Source organism: Macaca thibetana, chromosome 9 (assembly GCF_024542745.1).
Source record: "Macaca thibetana thibetana isolate TM-01 chromosome 9, ASM2454274v1, whole genome shotgun sequence".
Classification (NCBI taxonomy): Eukaryota; Metazoa; Chordata; class Mammalia; order Primates; family Cercopithecidae; genus Macaca; species Macaca thibetana.
Genome location: NC_065586.1, coordinates 107,069,226 through 107,089,813, shown reverse-complemented (window position 1 = coordinate 107,089,813; position 20,588 = coordinate 107,069,226). Strand labels below are relative to the sequence as shown.

Below are 20,588 nucleotides of genomic sequence, written 5' to 3'. Positions count from 1 at the left end.
ACACTGAATTTTATTATTATAAATTATTAAAAATGTAATTGAGATTTTAAAAATACTGAAATGATCAATAACTGAAGTAACAAAGGCTAAAAACTGAAAGCTCCAATAATCTACCAAGCATTAAAATTTTCTGTGAAGCTATTGGATGTGTTTTTATACTTGAGACTAAGAAATATATAGTCAGTCACATAAAAGAAACAGGGTGGAAAAAATACTTAGCTTCTCTCAGGTGCCACAGGTAAAATGAAACTCAGGCAAGTGAATATAAGAATATGTTCAAATCAGAGAACAGAAGAAGGCTTGCCCACTAGCTATCAAAATTTTTTAAATGTATTTCTTTTAACAGATAGGGCCAATTAAGTGAGGAAATTAAATGGACATTACCCTTGAAAAACAAGATGCCATTTAGAATATCAGATTATTCCAGAACTAACATTCATTAAGCCAAAGGACTTAAAAATATTCTAGTAGCAGAACTTAGCACATGAAAGTTTAATTTTCAGATTCAGGTGAAATAATCATCATCATCTAAGGCAAACTGTAGAACTGATGAGCCCTCTAAAACTAAACTCTAACTTTAGTTATTAGTCTTTAGGCATTAGTCTCTGGTCTCATGCTTAATTCTTAATTCTAGACTTAATAGTTTCATTCTTAATGCTTTCTAATGCACAAGACTTCCTAACTACAAACTGATATAATCAAACTCATATGTTAAATTGTGATTTTGTTTAATTAAAAAAAATTTATCCAAAAGAACCTCTGTAAATGAACTATTTTTGGCTTTCAGAAAACTGCATCAAAACATTTTATTCCTTAAAGTTATCTTAATTCTGACAAAACTGGACTGACCTATAGCTGTTAGGATTTCTGATTTTAAATGGCAGGAGAAAGATAGTATGGTCCCCTCTTTTCCTCTTAAAAATATCTGAAAACAACTAGGAGAGGAGAGTGAGAAACAGAAACACAAACTACATCTTCAACAAACTAGGACATATCCCTAACCACACTATATGAGAAAGTCTACTAAATACAGTGAAGGTAAAGAGGGATGCTAGAAGAGCTCAAGCGAGGGAAATGGCTTGCATCTTCAAATCCTAAAACTATTAGTTCAGTTCTGTAAATTACATGACAGTCAGAAAAGCAAACCCAGGGCCGGGCGCGGTGGCTCAAGCCTGTAATCCCAGCACTTTGGGAGGCCGAGACGGGCGGATCACGAGGTCAGGAGATCGAGACCATCCTGGCTAACACAATGAAACCCCGTCTCTACTAAAAATACAAAAAAATTAGCCGGGCGAGGTGGCGGGCGCCTGTAGTCCCAGCTACTCGGGAGGCTGAGGCAGGAGAATGGCGTAAACCCGGGAGGCGGAGTTTGCAGTGAGCCGAGATAGTGCCACTGCACTCCAGCCTGGGCGACAGAGCGAGACTCTGTCTCAAAAAAAAAAAAAAAAAAAAAAAAAAAAAAAAAAAAAAAAAAAAAAAGGCCGGGCGCGGTGGCTCAAGCCTGTAATCCCAGCACTTTGGGAGGCCGAGGCGGGTGGATCACGAGGTCAGGAGATCGAGACTATCCTGGCTAACATGGTGAAACCCCGTCTCTACTAAAAATACAAAAAACTAGCCGGGCGTGGTGGCGGGCGCCTGTAGTCCCAGCTACTTGGGAGGCTGAGGTGGGAGAATGGCGGGAACCCGGGAGGCGGAGCTTGCAGTGAGCCGAGATCCGGCCACTGCACTCCAGCCTGGGAGACACAGCGAGACTCCGTCTCAAAAAAAAAAAAAAAAAAAAAAGAAAAGCAAACCCAACAGTCCCTTGCTTGAAACATCTGAAGCTTTCACAGACCTCATTAGGCATCACTAAAACAGAGTCAGGATTGGACCAAAAAAAAAAAAAAAAACAGGACATGCCCTTTCCTAAGAAAAGATGATGCAGACTAATCAAGATAAATACTGCTATAGTAAAATTACTGTTTCTCAAAGATTTAAAGAGAGAATCCTTTGAGAATCTATGCAAAAAACATTACTATCTTAACATGTGAAGGAGAAGGGAATCAATGTTTAAAAATCAGTGAAGCAGGTTGGGTGTGGTGGCTCACACCTGTAATCCCAGCACTTTGGGAGGCCGAGGCAGGCGGATCACCTGAGGTCAGGAGTTTGAGACCAGCCTGGCCAACATGGTGAAACTCCGTCTCAACTTAAAAAAAAACACACACACAAAAATTAGCTGGGCAGGGTGAGAGGTGTCTGTAATCCCAGCTACTCAGGAGGCTGAGGCTGGAAAATCACTTGAACCCAGGAGATGGAGGTTGCAGTGAGACAAAATCGCACCATTGCACTCCAGCCTGGGTGACAATAGCGAAACCCCATCTCAAAAAAAAAAAAAAAAAAAAAAATCAGTGAAGCAATATCTAGAGTATTCAAGAATTTATCCCCAGCATGAAACCAACAGTTAAACATCACTAAATATACAAAACCCTAAGGAATATTGTTTTCATAAACTTTAAGAAAATACTCGACGATAAAGTTCAGCCATCTAAAAGATTTTTAAAAAACTATCCGAAAGAACAAACTTTGAGCATTTGAATGCACTCAACTATTGGTCTAAAACTATGGCAATGGCTACAGAATATAAAGTAATTGTTACAATTCCTGATAATGTTTTTATATAACCAACAAAACGTGAGAGTAAATAAAGGAATGCTAATAGCTTTATACTGTACTGCTTTACATCTTTAAGTATATTTCCATTGTTAATATACCTTATCTCTTAGTCCATTAGCTATAAAAGATGAGGCTACAACCATAATGCTATAATAAATACAAATTAGCTAAATAAATTCATTTTTTAAAAGTCTCAGATTAGATCTCAAAATAGAATGTAACTATATGAACACAAGACTCCCCTAACCCCCAAATCTGAATGGATGAAAATGAAATAGAGATTTACATATTCAAAATGACACAGGCATTTATAAGCACAAGGATATTCACACTAGCATAATCTGTAACAGCAATATATGGAAACACCTGAATGTCCACCTACTAGGACCTAGTTAGATACATTAAAGTTTATCAAGGGAATACTATGTAGTTAATAAAAAGAATAGGGCAACAATTGAGTTTGTATAGCAAATGGGCTAAAAGACTCCAGAGCCAAACTGCCGGATGCTGGAGTTCACCTTCCAGCTGACAACTTACTAGCATGTCATTTAAAGTTTCTGTGCCTCAGTTTGTTCCTCTGTGATAAGGGAATAATATTTACCTACTTCTCACGTTTGTGATGAAGATTAGTAATCAATACAAAAACACTTCAGAACAGAGCCTAGAACAAAGCATAGGTAAGTGTTAGATATTATTACAGTTAAGTGAGAAAAAGTGAACTGTAGAACAGCATAGTATGCTATCATTTACAAAAAACTTAAAATATATACATATATGTGCATAAAATATACATATACGTGCATAAAATACACATATATGTATAAAATATGTGCAGAAGGATGAATACACTCATAGTAGTTTCCCAGGAACAGAAACTAGGTAGAAGAGGTTTCAGAGTGGGAGAAAGATTTACTTAACCTTTCTACACTTTTCGAATTTTACACCACATGCATGTATGGACTAGACAAAAACTACTACTTAAGTTACCTTTAAAACTCTTAAAGAATCTAGGATGACTAAACACAGTGCCACTTTTCTGGTTAGTTCTCTGTCTACCATGCCCAAGCTACATTCACTCAATTCAAGGGTCATACAAATAGCAAATTCTCAGAGGTAAATGTATATCCCCAAGATATCACAGAGTTCAGGTATTTCATGTTGTCACCATATGAAATTTAAAAGGAACATATCTTAGGAGACAACACTGCAAGGACATATGTAAAGGGAGTGTTCACTGCAATGTGCATATAAACAGCAAAATGTTGGAAATAACCTAATGTACATCAATAGACTAAATTATGGTACTATGCAATATTGTATGGATATTAAAAATGACAGTATAGTATAACTTTATGTGTATAAATTATAATTTTTGTATATAAATAAGAAATAGTAAATTCTAGACTCTTTCCACATGGGAATACAGACATATTTCATCTTTCCATTGACAATGATTTGTGATATGGTTATATCATAATTTAATCATTCCTATTATCAACTGATAATTAGGTTGTTTCTATTTTCCATTTTTTAATCTTGTTTTCACCAAGATATATAATGCTTCACTGAACATAAATCTTCCCCTACAGGGACTAATATTCCTGTAAGGCAGATTCCTGAAAGTAGAACTGTCAGGTGCAAATTAATATGCATTTTAAATTTTTATATGTAGTTTCAAACTGACTTCTTCCAAAGAGCCTGCATCAACTTATACTCTTCCAGTCTTGTAAATTAGTAATCATTTTTATCAATCTGATGTATGAAAAATGATATATTATTTACATCTACGTAATTATTAGTAAAAGTGTACAAATATTTCCATTCCTCCACCGTTTGTGGTATTCATACAAAACACAGCTAAAAACTACATCGTGCCTAACACACACTGTGGCTTTTTTAATTTGCCAGAATTTAATCTTTGGGAGCCTCACATAAAAATCCAAACTTTTCATTAAAAAAAAAAAACAAAAGATACGGGCATCACTGGACTGGATCCACATTTCTTTTGTTTGTTTGTTTTTTTAGAGACAGGGTCTTACCACATTGTCTAGGCTAGAGTGCAGTGGCTGTTCACAGGTGTGATCAGTGTGCACTGCAGCCTTGAACTCCTGTGCTCAAGAGATCCTCCCACCACAGCCTCCACAGTAGTGGGACTACAGGTGCTTGCCACTGCGCCCAGCTCTGTATTTCTTAATGTCGAAAATCAACTGGTATTGAAAAGGAGCTGCCCTCTCCAAGTGTTCTCCAATTCAACCACCTCATATATTTCCCCTACTGGGTTCACTCATTTATGTTACCCACCTGGTCTCCTGTAATAATTGAAGTTTAATATCCCAGTTATATTGGTTTATTTGGCTACATACTGGCTATTAAGATTCTTTGTATAAATGATATTAATACCTTATCTTGCACAAACGTAAGTATTTACTGTTAATTTTCTTTTAACTTAATCATATATAATCATAAATATATATAAAATTTTGAAAGTCTAGAAGAACATCCATAAAGTGTTAGCAATGCTATCCTTCAATTACAGGTGATTTTCACTTTTTATCTCTGTATGTATACCTTTTAAATATATACAATGAGCAATCACTCCTTTCATAATTAGAAAAAAAAAATACTCTCATTTTGAAATAAAATATATGTAACACTAATCATTACGTTAATTTTTAAACTGATAAAGGATAAAGCCAATTAAAACTTGACCTACAAGGAAAACCTGACTGCATAAGAGACCTATATAATAATCAGAGATCATTTAGTCTATGATTACCCATAAAGAACTTAATAGATTTACTACTTCCAGCCAGAATTACAATATAAATTGTTTTTACAAGTAGCATTCAGAAGTACATGGAATGATATGACTCACTCTAAAGTTGTAAAACAAGTTTTTGAACATTAGCAGTTCAGAAAACCAATTTTCTCCAATTATATTTAAATTTTTATAAAGATAAAATATAAAAAGTATATTTTCATTTGGTCAACATTTATACTAAGTGTAATGCACTTAGTACACCTTGCACTTTGCAAGGTGCAAACCATGCAATAACAATAAAGCACAATCCTTGCCTGAAAGCTTATACACAAGTGAGTAAAGCAAGAAAAAAGTCGAGTAAGTGCTGCTGAAACACAAAGGGAAGGCACTTGAATTAGCCTTGGAGGTTAGGGGAATTGGAGGTTAGCCTTGGAGGTTAGCCTTGGAGGTTAGCCTTAGAGATTATGTAACATCTAAGCAGGAATCAACCAAAAAAGGTGAAAGGGGGCCAGGAATTCAGGTGGTGTCATCCTGACTTCTCTCTCCCCTTCGATGTTTACATTCTGACAATCACCAAATCCTATCAACTTTTCTCCCCAGATTTCTCAATGCCATTGGCTTCTCTTCATTCTCACTGCTATTACCCTGCTACAAGGTATACCAAATTCTGTCTTCTAATAGCCTTCTAACTGGTCTCACCATATTCACTTTCCCATCCTATTCTTAACCTAATCACTATGTTGTAATTAGTGATCTTTCAAACACTGAAATCTAATCAGGTTAATGTCCAATTAAAAGAACTGAGGGCAGCCCTCAGGATTAAACCCAAATTTCTTAATAATAATTCACATGTCTTGAAGATCTGGTCCTTGCGTACTTTTGCCACAACTCTTTTTTTTTTTTTTTTTTTTTTTGAGACGGAGTCTCGCTGTGTCACCCAGGCTGGAGTGCAGTGGCGCGATCTCGGCTCACTGCAAGCTCCGCCTCCCGGGTTTACGCCATTCTCCTGCCTCAGCCTCCGAGTAGCTGGGACTACAGGCGCCCGCCACCACGCCCGGCTAGTTTTTTGTATTTTTAGTAGAGACGGGGTTTCACCATGTTAGCCAGGATGGTCTCGATCTCCTGACTTCGTGATCCACCCGCCTCGGCCTCCCACCGCCTCGGCCTCCCAAAGTACTGGGATTACAGGCTTGAGCCACCGTGCCCGGCCTGCCACAACTCTTAATATTTCCCATCTTGCACTATGGTCACATGAACTTCTTTCACATCCCATGGCAGAGCCTTCTATCTCCTGTCTCCAGGACTTTGCACAAGCTATATTCTTCTGCCAGAAACACAGATTTACAATTCTTCACTGAGCTAACTCCTACTTACTCTTCAGACCTCAGCTTAGAGGTCTGGGAAGCCTTTTCCTAATTATTCAAAAGCCTTTCTGCATATCACCTCCTCTGTGTTCCCACTTAAAACTTCCCCTAACAGAACACTTACCATGCTATTATTAGACTTGGCAGGTTAGTTGTCCGACTCTCTCATTTAAAGGTAATGGGAAAATAGGAACCCTTCTGCCTTTTTCACAGTTGTACTCTAGTACTTACGACAATACTTAGCACATAAAACACTTATATTTATTGAAAGAACAATAAATACTTGCTAATTTGGCTTTATCTGCCATTCTAGACAGCAATTTTTACTCTATAAAGTACTCTACATTATGAACCCATCGAGCACAAAATAAATGCCCAATAAATACTGGTTGAATAACATGATAAATGAACAATAAACAAGGTTTCACCTCATGCATGGAGTTCCCCTATATCCTACTTAAAATTAACTCCAGGTCACTCAAATTTTAACATGAATACCTAAAAATGACAAGATTTCAATTGTATTTCCCATTATTTATTATGATGTAAAGGCTTCTTATTCTTTTAAATATAAAGAAAGAGCTCTCCCACTTAAATCATGTAAAGCTATATCTTTTTGCAGTTTAAGAGTTTAAAAGGGAACTTTCAAAATTAGAAGACCAAAAGATTGGTCCAAAGAATGAGAAAACACCCAAAATTAACATGTTCAAAAGAATGTTACTGTTTACAGAGAAATGGAAAAGCACATCTTTAAGCAGCACAAGTAAACCTGAGGTAGGACAATGGCTAAATGCTGTCCACGAAAAGAAAATGTTCTACACTTGTCCATTTAACTAGAACTATGTCAAGAGTCCACAACTCATAATATCTTCAAATTCATTCATTCAACTTTTTCTCTCCTTGGTAAGGAAGCAAAATAAAATACTTTGGAAAGACATGGAGAGACATGGGACCGATTTATTTTACATAGTAGCAAATGGGAGTTGTTTAGGAAATCTGCATTACTTCTTATGGGAAAGCAAAAGACTTCACGTGTAATTTATATTCTAGGAAAACAAGAGTTAGAGCAAAGAACTGAAAATTCCTGTTTACCCAATCCACAATATAAACCATAATTGGGATTACAGCTCTCTTGTACAACACTTCAACTCACCATATGCATAAATTGCAAAATTCTCCACCAAAGTCTAACAGTTAAAAGGCAGGGTAGGGAAGAGGGGATTTAAAAGTCTCAAAAGTACTAAGATATAATGGTAAACGTCAAATGGTAAAAGACCAAACATTATCTGAAAAGTTTTAAATGCCAAACACTACCCAAAAAAAACAAAGATTTACTTGTGAATATTTGCTTAAATTGCCTTTCTTGCCAAGGAACTCCAAACATGTCATACACAACTTAAGTATTCCCAAGATATACTTTACTTCTCATTTCCCATGCAAACTGGCAATTAAAAAAAAAAGTCTAGTTATTTAATTACCAGTGTAAAGCAAAAAAGAAAATTTAACTGCTACATACACTAAGATGACTACAATATTCAACATAGTATTTTCAAAGAAAAAAAGATTTTCAGATCTTTTAAGCTAAAAAATGTTAATTAAATTTAACTACTACCTTTTTGTACATATAAAGCCATACATTTCTTCACTAGGTCTATCTCATTATAAATCCTTTCCATTACTCACTCTATTAACTATCAGAAACTGTCAGAAAAAAAATGAACAAAAATAAATGCACTATTAATAACAAGACTAGGAATGTGTGGTCTCAAGGTATCTTATATTCGAGTATCAGTCAGTATTTAGTAAGTTGCCATGATTATAAAACAGCTAGCCTTTCTTACACTTACATAGTCCATTTTTGAGACTTAGAGAAAGACCTCTACGTTCAACTATTTATATACTGTCCTAACAATTTGGTTTATTAAATAGAACTTATATAGTTTGGGTTTTAAAAATATAATCTCATTTATCTCTGTATTACATTTTTAAAAATATCACAAAGCAAAAATCTTCCTCATATAAGATCAAAAGAAATATAATAAGCAGCCATACTCAATTTAAGGGTAATAAGGAATTTCTCCCATCAGAAGTTACTCAAGATACTGAAAGGCAGCTCTTGCTTGTATTTTTAAATATACATAAAGGGATACTTTATTTTTGTAATTTAACACATTAAACACAACCCTACAATTCCCAACTGGTATGTATTATCTACTATCTTGTGAATATAATCCTGCTATGTCCTGAATTGTGTCCTTCCCAAATTCTTATGCTGAAGCTATAACCTCCAATGTGATAGTATTTGAAGATGGGACCTTTGGGAGGTAGTTAGGTTTAGATGAGGTCACAAGGGTGGGGTTTTCATAATGGGATTAATGCCCTTGTAAGAGGAGACCAGAGAACTTGCTCTCTCACTTTCTGCCAACTGAGGATACAGCAGGAAGACCACCATCTGTAAGAGACTCTTCATTTGCTCTGAACAGAAACGGCTGGCACCTCAATCTTGGACTTTCTAGCCTTCAGAACTGTGAGAATATATACTGTCATTTAAGCCACACAGTCTATGGTATTTTATTATAGCAGTTCAAGCAGATTAAGAAAATCTCAAAATAAGATTCCCACATAGGCTAAAGAAGCTTTGATATGAAAAAATTTCCATACCACAAACATGTAAATCATACAGTAATTTGCAAGTAGCAAGTGATATACTATTTAAATCATGCCAGGAAGAAAAAAATGTTGATATTAGTGATTCTTAGTTGCTCTTGGAAGCAACTCAAATATTATCAATTTGCATAATTAGTTATAAAAACTGGATAATGGCCATAAGATGTGCTAATGAACAATTTTTATTTTTACCACATGAATCTACTATTTACAGATTATCAATTTGCAAAGAATTTGAATATGACAAAATAAAAGAAAACTTCAATTATATTAAACAATTTCAGCTTTCTTTGATAAAATAAAAATCTTCAAGATCTTGGCACAGGATCATTGTTGCTATATTATGGAATTTTTATATATATGCATATATACATGCAAGTATCAGGTACAATTGAGTTCCAACTGAGAAAAGGCCTGGCAAGTTTTTTCCTATGCATTAAGGTATTATTCACAGAGCTAACGCTACAAGAGTTACACAGCTGACTTTTTTTGAGACAGGGTCTGGATCTGTTGCCCAGGCTGGAGTACAGTGGCAAGATCTAGCGCACTGCAACCTCCATCTCCTAGGCTCAAGCCATCCTCCCACCTCAGTCTCCCAAGTAGCTGGGACTACAGAGGCATGCCACCACACCCTGTTAATTTTTGTATTTTTGGTAGAGACGGGGTTTCACCATGTTGCCCAGGCTGATCTCAAACTCGTGAGCTCAAGTGATCCATCTGCCTCAGCCTCCCAAACTCCTGGGATTACAGATATGAGCTACTGCACCTGCCATACAGCTGACGTTTAAAACAAATTTAAGTCCATCCTTTTTCATATCACAAAATCTTTTATCTGAAACATTTAATATTAATCTATCTTTTACAACTAGTGCAGGCTCAACTTGGTCCCTTTATAAATTAACAAAATAAGCTGGTAAAAGTATGTTTCATCAAATTCCTTTATAAACATATTTTCCTGAATAAAAAAGTAAATAAAAACTACTGAACTTTTTTTTAATAGTTTCTAATCAATTTCAGTATCTGGTTCTCATAGGCTGAAACAATGCTACAATGACTGGGTTGCACAACAGTCTGGGGAAAACATTTTTTTTGTTTGTTGCCCAGGCTGGAGTGCAGTAGTGCGATCTCAGCTCACTGCAACCTCTGCCTCTCGGGTTCAAGCGATTCTCCTGCCTCAGCCTCCCAAGTAGCTGGGATTACATGCATGCATCACTGCGCCCAGCTAATTTTTGTATTTTTAGTAAAGACGAAGTTTTACCATGTTGCCCAAGCTGTTCTCTAACTCCCGACCTCAGGTGCCCCACCCACCTCAGCCTCCCAAAGTGCTGGGACTACAGGTGTGAGCCACCACACTCAGCCAGGGGAAATATTTTTAAAAAAATTATTTTCACTAAAAGCTTTAAGTATTGTACACAAGCATCATCGGAATATTTATATCAGAGTTATCAAACTTTTCCTAATAAAAGAGTGTTGTGTTTTAAAAATAGTGACTCCATTTTAAAAGTCATTTTTCTCAAGCCTCCAAATAATTATTTTCATAAACCTTATTTGCAACCTAAAACATTACCACCTGATTTATTCAAACATTCACTAACCATCATTATATCTGACTATCTTAAGGTGCTTAGTGCCCAACACAAAGCCTGACACAATCTCACATCATTTTGAGGTTTCAATATGCTTTGTTCTTGTCCCAAATACTCATATTCTGTTGTACTACTATAAGCTATTACATAACAGGAGGTGGGGAAATTTTAAAAAATACTGCAACACTACCAGCCATTTAGCATACTGAGTTCCCACAGTTGCTTAGTGGGTGTTCTGAAACTAGGCCATTTTCTAGTATTAAGAATTTCAAATCACTACTTCCCAAGTACAGAAATAAATGTCTTCAAGATTAAATCATAAAACCTTACTATTTTAAGCCGCCTAGTATATAAGCATCCCATTTCTATGAGTTTAGAGTTGCAATTAGCACAAGGTAGATAAACCAGTATTTCTTTTAGGAGCAAAATAACTAGCTCTCCCACCTACCCTTATAGTCACAGACTTCAAGAGTCGCAATATTTAAATAAAACATAATTTATTTGAACCAGATATAAAGCTCTGGTGAAATTCTGAATTCACCATATATATATATATATATATATGAATATAAATTTTGAATTCACCATATATATATATCTCCCAGATATATACAAACCCAAACTGAATTAAATATAATCTATTTCAGGTCACCCAATCTGTCAGACACCACATACTTTTAGCAAAGAACTATGACTTTCAACCTAATTTTCCCAGTCCGGGTAACCAGGAAATGCCAAGGAATTAAGCTTATTTTCTTTAACAGAATAAAAGTGGAAGAAATACTTAGCTATTTTGTCTTATCAATGCAACAGGTTATGTTTTCATTAGAAGTGGATCAAGAAAAACATGTTGCTACTCAATTTTACATATTTCATAGCAAAGTAAATAAATAAACACATAATAAGTATAACATCTACCTCTACAAATTATAAGGTGGTATATTATACTGCACTGATTCAGTACTTTCAGATAATTTGTTTCAACTTAATTTTGTTCAATAAATACTGTTACCTAGTATGTTTTACCTCATTAAGCAAGCCTTTCCAGTAAGAAAAGCTTAACACAGTAAGTTTTAAATTGTATCATTTTGAATGGAATTTTTCCAAAATACATGATCTTATGTTATCATTAACAAAATTTACTAATACCTAATAATCTCTTCTTCATGATCCTAGATTATTATTTTTATACTATTTTATGTATAAAACAAATTGTGTCTTGAAATATTCTATTTGTCATAACATTAAGTTGCTATAAACTGCTGTTTTTACAAAATGTCTTGCATCTGCTTTTTGAGTGTTTTTCTTCTGCTCTTATTTTCAATTCTGTTATGCCTCTAGGAGTAATTTCAGTCCTTTTTACATTTGGTTACCAAACTTTTAAAAATTGTACACTATGTGAGAATAAAAATGCCTGAATTAAGGTTTGACGGACTCTAAGAACAGAAAATGTGTGTTTAAAAACAAGAACATTATGACATCTCTTTGTCCTTCCTTTGGGCCTGTTCAGTTTGTTTTGGAGCTGTAGACTATTCATCTAAAACAAATTTTTCCACTTGGAGCCTACAAAGTCTAGACATTGTATACTGGTGGAACAGTAAGACAGACAGACATACTCAATGCTCATCTTGAGGCTTACAGTCTAGCAGTAAAGACAGACATCAAACATATCATTACAAAAATAGTGTTACAAAAAAGGAAGTACAAGCACTAGGACACCTTAAAACAGAAGAACCTAACTAGGGATCAAAGGAAGGTCTCCCAAAGGATGGGATACAAAATTGAAGCCTGAAGGGTGATTAGAGTTTAGCCACATGAAGAGTTCATGAGGTAGTAACCAAGCAGATGACACCAGATAGTTTTAGTTTCCTAGTAAGTAATCTCAAGATAAATGAGGTGTAACAACATGTTTAAGGCAATTGCTAAAATATGAGTATTTTAAAAAGAAATTTCTCAAATTTCTATAATAAAAATAATTACAAGGATCAAGAAATGCAAATGAGTGTTTCAACATAGAAAACTATGGCACTTTGCAGGGAATGGAGTTTGGGACATCAAAATTAGGCCTCACTATGCCCTGGAAGAAGTATTAAATTATATTGCATGAAAGGTCAGGCGTGGTGGCTCACATTTGTAATTCCAGCACTTTGGGAGGGCAAGGCAGGTGGACTGTTTGAACTCAGGAGTTTGAGACCAGCCTGGGCAACACGGCAAAACCTAGTCTCTACAAAAAATAGAAAAATTATCCAGGCATGGTGGCACACACCTGTAGTCCTCGTTACACGAGAGGTTAAAGTGGGAGGATCACTTGAGGCCAAGGAGGTCAGGGCTGCAATGAGCCCCATGATTGTGCCACCGCACTCTAGTCTGGATGACAGAGCGAGACCCTGTCTTGAAAACAAAACAAAAAAAAACCCACAAAAACAACAAGAAAATACTGCATGAAAAAGAGACCCTGTCTCAAAAACAAAAAAACCCAAAAAATACTGCATGAAAAATTACTGAATTCTCAAGTTCAGAAAACTTTTAAATCATACAAGACAATTACAAAGTCTGCTTCTAGGATATAACTGTTGACCATACAGTCTGACTTACCTAAAGAGAGGCACTGTCAAGTAAGTATGGAAGGTATTTTTTAACATATACTCAAAAAAGAGTACATTTTAAATGATTATACAAAAATAAAACTTTACTAAGAATTCTAAGAAAGTTAATAAATGTTACTCTTAACATGAAACATAAATGCTGACAAAAGATATTTAAGTATGTTTTTTTTTATTTTTTTGAGACAGAGTCTCACTCTGTCACCTAGGCTGGAGTGCAGTAGCACATTCTTGGCTCACTGCAACCTCCATCTCCAGGGTTCAAGAGATTCTCCTGCCTCAGCCTCTGGAATAGCTGGGATTACAGGTGCCTGCCACCACGCCCAGCTAATTTTTTGTATTTTTAGTAGAGACGGGGTTTCGTTATGTTGGCCAGGCTGGTCTCAAACTCCTGACCTCAAGCGATCCACCCGCCTCAGCCTCTCAAAGTGCAGGGATTACAGGTGTAAGCCACCACGCCCAGCCTTAAGTATGATTTTGAAACATTATCATTATCCAAGTTCTAAACCTGGGAATTATTACCCACGTTACACTGATATATTCTCCTTGTATTTAATTAAAATATTAATGAAAAATAAGTGAAAATGTTTCCCTTCTTTTCACAGGTGTTGAAGGTAAAGCTTTAATAGTATGGTCAACATTAATACAGACCTGCAGTTCAAAGCCCAAATAAAATTAGGAACATAAGAAATATTATTATTAACAATAATATAAGCTGTAACCGAAGCTTATATTACCATGTAACCTAATATTACCGTATAACCAATATTATTATTAGAATCCAAACTGTTATTCTTCTCCAATTGTCCAAATGGACCTAAACATATCTAACCTTTGCGCTTTTACTACCCTCCTCTATCCTACTTATTCCTCAAGTGTTTGTTGCAGTCCTGTCCTCCAGTAGGCATTGCCAGTTATATGTGCAGTCTGAGTCTTAACTCATCTGAGTTTGCCAGTGTATACTGCTGTTAAAAGCATGTGTCACATTGTTTTAACAATTAACTATTGACTTGTCCAGTTCATGCAACAAACTCTGAACTTACTGAAAGAAGGAAACATATTTATCTCTGTATCCAGAGAGCCTGGGACACACATGGCATTCAGCAGAAGTTCCATGACATTGGTGAATGTGAAACTGTAGTTACTGAGAAATATTTATAGAACAAAATTGAAAAGTTAACGACTATTTGCAAGACTGAGAAAGTACTGAAAGCAGGAAGAAGTGTTATACAACACAAAACTGGAAACTGAAAAAAACAAATTTAACTGATCAAATTAACTCCAAGTTGTAGAAATTATGTGTCAGAACAGGCGATTTCCACTTTACCTCCAAGACATTAGAAAAACTAAAAGAAAAGAAGATTTATCTTTGTCAGCTGTAAAATTACTTAAAATTACAGGAATTTTAAATAATAATTGAGGGCAAATAAAGTATTTAAACATTAGAAGTCTTCCTAGTGCTATAAACAAAAGATAGTCATGCAGAAATAATTTATAAAAATATTTCAGGTTCATTTCACACAGAGACCAATTATACCCTTTTTAAAGGTCTCCTGTAATGTTTTAGCTACAAGCAGTATGTTCACTCTTATAAATGAATCCTTAGCTTTCAGAGCATGTACTACTTTTTGCAGTTCTGACCTTTAGAGAAGTTGGAATGAGATATACAGTGTGAAAATGAATTAGTGTTCTTTTAAGTCTTGATAATGGGACTGCATGCTTTCTCAAGAAGCACATATGCTACCATCATCTCAAAAGTTTAAGGATCCTTTTGTGTGTATAAACTTTGGTAATCAGAATATCCTTTTGTGTGTATAAACTTTGCTTTGCTGAATTAAAGATGCTGTGTTAAAAAGTTGAGACCCGGGGGAAAATACCAAACAAAACCAGAATGAACACTGATTTATATTAAAATAATTCAATTACATATTTTAGAACATAAAAGTTTCTCAGACTTATGTATGTATGTTTCAACCTGCAATAACAAACACTTTTAAAAACACTCTATAATATATGAAGTTCAAGCATACCACAGGTCATCTGTAATTTAGAAATTATTCAGATTTTAAAAGTCAGTTTAGACAGTCAGAAAACATAAAAATTTGTTATTAAGAGAAAATATTTCAAAAAAGATCTACAGGGCATGAATTTGATGCAGTGTAACAAGTAAATGAAACAAAATTCAGAAGGCCAAGCAGTTAAAATAGGGGATTACAAGAATAGCAGATGATGATATATGTCCATAAATTAGTCTAAGATTCAGCCAACTTTTATGTCTAATGCATAACCTATAAAGCATGAAATAAAGGTCTACCAACAAGCAAAAATACCAACTCACTTACTATTTGAAGTACTCATTTAAGTATCACATAAAAGTACTTAATGTATAATTCTACTTCTAAATTACAGTTTCCATCTATTCATCTATAGCAAAATACCAATCCCTACTAATCTTAAGAAATGTCAAAATATCCAATTTATATTTAAATTTCCTCTATCAATTGATATTTTATAAACAAGTAGCAGAATTCTCCCAAGTCCAAGCTACAAATCTCAGAACTCACTGAAGGATTTGTGAGTTAACTTGTTTTGTTGTTATCGTTTGGGGTTTTTTTAAATCTTATTTTGTTATAAGCATAAATCTTATGCTTTTCCAAACATGAAAGATACATGAATGATACAGTAAACCAAATTCTAAAGATATATTTCACTTAATCTTCAGCCTCCAAAAATATGCATCCTTATATCTACATATAGAGTTTATATCTTTTAGTCAAAACACAGATTTTTGTATTTAAATATTTTTACAAAAAAATCAAAATATCTGAACAGTTTAAAGAACAGTCTTCCAGAAATATTAAATTATACAACAAATATTGAAAATGAGTATTTTTAAGGCAAATATGACTATAATTTATCCACCTGTATAATAAAGAATTTCAGCTTTATTCACTCATCCTCCATAATTCATACAGGTAAGTCAAAGCAATAACTATACCAACCACTATTCGGAAACGATCTTTGGAAATATTCCACATACAATTCCAGTTTATGTCTCTCTGATGTGGAGAGAGAAAAGTCATTCTTCCCTGACCCAAGTCACAGAAAAAAATACTATCATTTTAAAAGCCTAATTCCAGCCAGTATGACATAGGAATTTGTAATTTTCATGTTTCTATTTAAACATGAAATGTTTCAAATTTCCAACTGGCTTGTAGTTCACAAGTTGATGCATGACCTTTACTTGCTACAACTACCAGAAAAACACCTCTGATGATGTTTTTCTGATCTTTCTGATGAACTTTCTGAATACGGTAGTTTAAAAACTAAAAAAAAGATCTAGCTGCAAACTACTAATGTATATTTTAATATCACTCTTTAATCCATAATAATTTATGAGAAAATTTTTAAACTTAAAAATTATATTAATAATGAGTAATCAGAAATGTCAACTTTTAATGTAGCTGTTTCTTCAAAAACTGAAGGGGGAATGTGGGGATGGTTAACGGATATAAAAAACACAAAGAATACGATCTAGTATTTGATAGCACAACAGGGTGACCATGCTCAATATATTTAATTGTACATTTTAAAATAACTAAGAGTATAATTGGATATTTGCATCACAAAGGGTAGATGCTTGAGATGATGGGATACCTCATTTACTCTAATGTGATTATGCATTGTATGCCTGTATCAAAATATCTCATATAACCCATAAACACCTACTATGTACCCATAAAAATTAAAAACTAAAAATAAAACTGAACAAGCACCTTGGGAAAATGCCGTACCCTTAAAGACTTGTCCATAATTTGAAACTGGGATTTCAATATTGTTTTATATGTTGGCTTTATATTAAATTTCAGCCATTTGAAAGTTACAAATCTTAGACAAAGCTTTTATTTAGTTTTGTCTTTATTTTTGTCTATTTTTCAAATGGGTATTTATAATTACATAAAAAGTTTACAGTATACTTTATGTCCAAATAGATAAAAGGTTTATCATACTCAATTTAAGTTTCATATGAGAATGGTCATTTGCATGCTTTATTCCTAAAATTCTTTTCACTGTCACATAGCAAAACATCAACACTTGATAAATTCAAATTATAAATATAACCTTACTGAATGTTACAAATTGGATGACATAGCTAAGTCTCTTCAAGTACACAGTAACAGTTCTACAGCCCATGGCATGGAGGATGAGAGTAAAGATTAGTAAGTACACTAATAAACTGAGGTCTTTAAAATTAAAACTAGTTTTCAGTTTTTGCTGCATTTAGTTACAAAAAACACTTGGTTACACAAGTGTACCTTAGGATTCTGAAAAACATAACAAAAAGCTTTTGATATAGTAGTCCCTCTTGACTAGAAACTAGACGCACTCGGTATCGACGAAAAGTATACGAAATGACACAGGTGTAAGCCTAGACACTGCTGGTAGTTATCACGCTGGAGGCAAATACTATACAGTCCACATTTGCAACCTAATTTTGCTTCAGCATCCCCAGAGACTTCGAAAATATTTCTTTGGGTAGGTTGCAAAACAGTGCTTCCTCTTTTATTCTCATCACCCCCATTACGATACAAAGCAACAGACAAGAAAATTAAACAGCCAACTATAAGGGCTTAAACACACACACAAAGCATCTTCTTTCTAGCTCCCGAATCGGTATTTATCCCACCTGTTTGTAAATCCATAATTCCACAATAACACAAACTGCCTGCTGAAAGAAAGGAGGGAAGAAGAGAAAAACAAAGAAAGAGGAAAAAGAAAGAAAAGAAATAAAGAGAAAGAAAGGCAAATTAATGCTTTGGAGTCATTACTCTTCCACCTAGGCATGGGGGGAGGGGGATGGTACAAAAACAATGGATATTGAGGGGCTGGGGGAAAAAATCGTCTTGCCCCGAAGCCTCTTGTGTTATAAGCCTGGGGGAGTCGGGGGAGAGTGAGACTACTTTTCCTCTCTCCCTAAAAGCTGTGCTATCACGGGGAGAGGTTGCCATCCGGCATGTTCTACGAGGCGGTCTCGAAGGGCTACAACTCGCTTCGCCAGGCAACACACCCAGAGCCGATCCAGCACTCTTCACTCAAAGGGTTTTCAGGGAGAGGAGAACGGGAAAGCAAGGTGGGCTCTAGGGAGGGGGCGCGAAGAGACCCCACCCTGTATGACCGCCGCTGCGCCCGGGCCCTCGCCAACGATTTACACGACTTGGGCGCCCTGCGGACTGGGCCCGGGGCCCCCGGGAACCGAGAAGAGCGAGACTGTCCGCCGGGCGCCCCCGGCCCGCGCCCTCGCGCCGGCTCGCCCTCGCCCAGGCGCTGTCCTGGCCGCCCGCCGCCGCCGCAGGCCCGGCCCTGGCCGCTGTCAGACCCGACCGCCTTCCTCTCCGCGCCGAGCTAAGGGCTCCCACGCGAGCAGGCTCCGAGGGCCCCGCACTCCCGGAGACAGCACCCAGGAAAGCGGCGGCGGCGGCGCCTCCCAGGGCCCCGGCCCCTCGGGCCTCGCCCCGGCGTTGCCGGCTCGCGCCTGTCAGGGCGCGCGGGGCCTCCCCCTACCGACAGCCAGCCCGACAGCCCGACGGACAGGAAGGCAGGCAGGAAAAACCGACCAACAGACACCCTCCGCCTCATCGGCCCCGGGTTACCGTCAGGAGCCCCGACTCCGCCATCCTCCTCGCTCGCCCTGCTTCCTCCTCTTCCTCCTCCTCCTCGTAAGAAGCGACGCTGCCCAACCGCCGCCCCCCGCCCGCCCCTCCCCCACTCGCCCCGCCCCACCCGCCCCTCCACTACTCTCGCTCCAGCCTCCCCGCCCCACCCCTCCGGCGTGGGCCCGTCACTCGCTAGGCAAGAAAAATGGGCGGAGCCGGGGCAAGGGAAGCTGCCCAATCAGAGAAGGGCAGTGGCGCCTGCTTCTCTCTCTCCGCCCTTTTCCTTTCCTCAGTTCCTCTACGCCGTCTCCCGCCCACTGGGCGCCGCTGGCTAGCCGGGCTACAGAGTAAGCCTCCTGCAGGGTAGAGTGACAACTCTCCGATCGGAAGTTACTGTTGAAGCTAAGGCGGCCATAACTGATAATGGCAACAGGAGTTTCCTGGCTTCCTGTTTCCAGGGTGACGTAGATTTTTTTCCTTCGCCAGTCTCACCGTTACCCGGGGCAACAGCTGAGCAGTCTGGGAAGGGATGCATCTGTAAGTAAGCCCAAAGAGGTACCGTGGGTGACCAGACATCCCATGTTAGACAAGTTAATTCATACTCTGGACTACACGTCCAGTTTCCCGGCCCTTATTTTACTGAGACATCTGGTCACATACGTAGATGGACTATAGTTTAGGGCTCCGAAAATCCCTCTCCTGCCCGGAAGTTGCATTTGGCACTTCCGAATAGGGTCATGGCGGAAGGGGGTAAGGGGGTAAATAGCTTCGCCGCCCGTGCCCTAGGGAATGCCCATTCTTGACCTCAGTTGCAAAGTGAGGTGAGTCCCTGGGCCCCAACAAGTGGGCCGGACCCGAGCCGGACGGTCCCTGTGGGACGGAGCGCTGAAATGGAGAGCGGGGTTCAGGGCCCCTTCCGTTAGAAGCTGCTTTTCTTTCCGGGCTGGCCTAGCGGCGGCCCGCCCTCCCTCCGCCCCCCTGAGGCTCCCTGTGGGGTGAGGCAGCGCTACAGGCCGCCCTAGCCCAGCCAGAGCCAGGCTGGCTGGGAGGGCCCCAGCGGGGAATGGGCGCGGACCTCGGGCGGAGCTCCTAACTCCGGCAAAATGGAGCTCCTAACCACGCCTCCGCAAGTTCCTATTAAGTACTTTCACTCTCTGGCCTTTAGAGGGAAGAGAATTCGGGAACTTGAGAAAATAATTTTCCACCTTCAGCTATAAAAGAAAAAGATGAGCCCCTACAATCAGGGCAAGACCTCTTTTTCCCCTGCCACCTGCCTTCTCATTCTGAGTTTTCCCCCCTTT

The 20,588-nt window shown here is 37.5% G+C and overlaps 2 protein-coding genes across 15 annotated transcripts in view; one reads left to right on the top strand and one right to left on the bottom strand.

Annotated features, from left to right (window-relative positions):
* SHOC2 (SHOC2 leucine rich repeat scaffold protein) overlaps window positions 1–19,412 on the bottom strand; it is a 91,700-nt gene extending 72,288 nt beyond the window's left edge. Inside the window, exon 1 of the mRNA XM_050804408.1 lies at window positions 19,285–19,412. The gene's annotated coding sequence lies outside the window, so the exon portion shown is untranslated. The remainder of the gene's footprint in view (window positions 1–19,284) is intronic.
* Window positions 1–20,588, top strand: part of BBIP1 (BBSome interacting protein 1) — a 1,212,900-nt gene that overhangs the window by 1,172,071 nt on the left and 20,241 nt on the right. For 6 of the 14 annotated variants that reach the window (XM_050804435.1, XM_050804436.1, XM_050804434.1 and 3 more), the window contains exon 2: window positions 19,778–19,824. Coding sequence is in view for 1 of the 14 variants with exons in the window: in XM_050804427.1 (XP_050660384.1) it covers window positions 19,788–19,824 (37 nt within the window). In the remaining 13 variants the exon portion in view is untranslated. Of the gene's footprint in view, window positions 1–19,777; window positions 19,825–19,994; window positions 20,109–20,588 lie in introns of those variants that run through there. The other 8 variants (XM_050804438.1, XM_050804439.1, XM_050804437.1 and 5 more) reach the window with 4 other exon arrangements.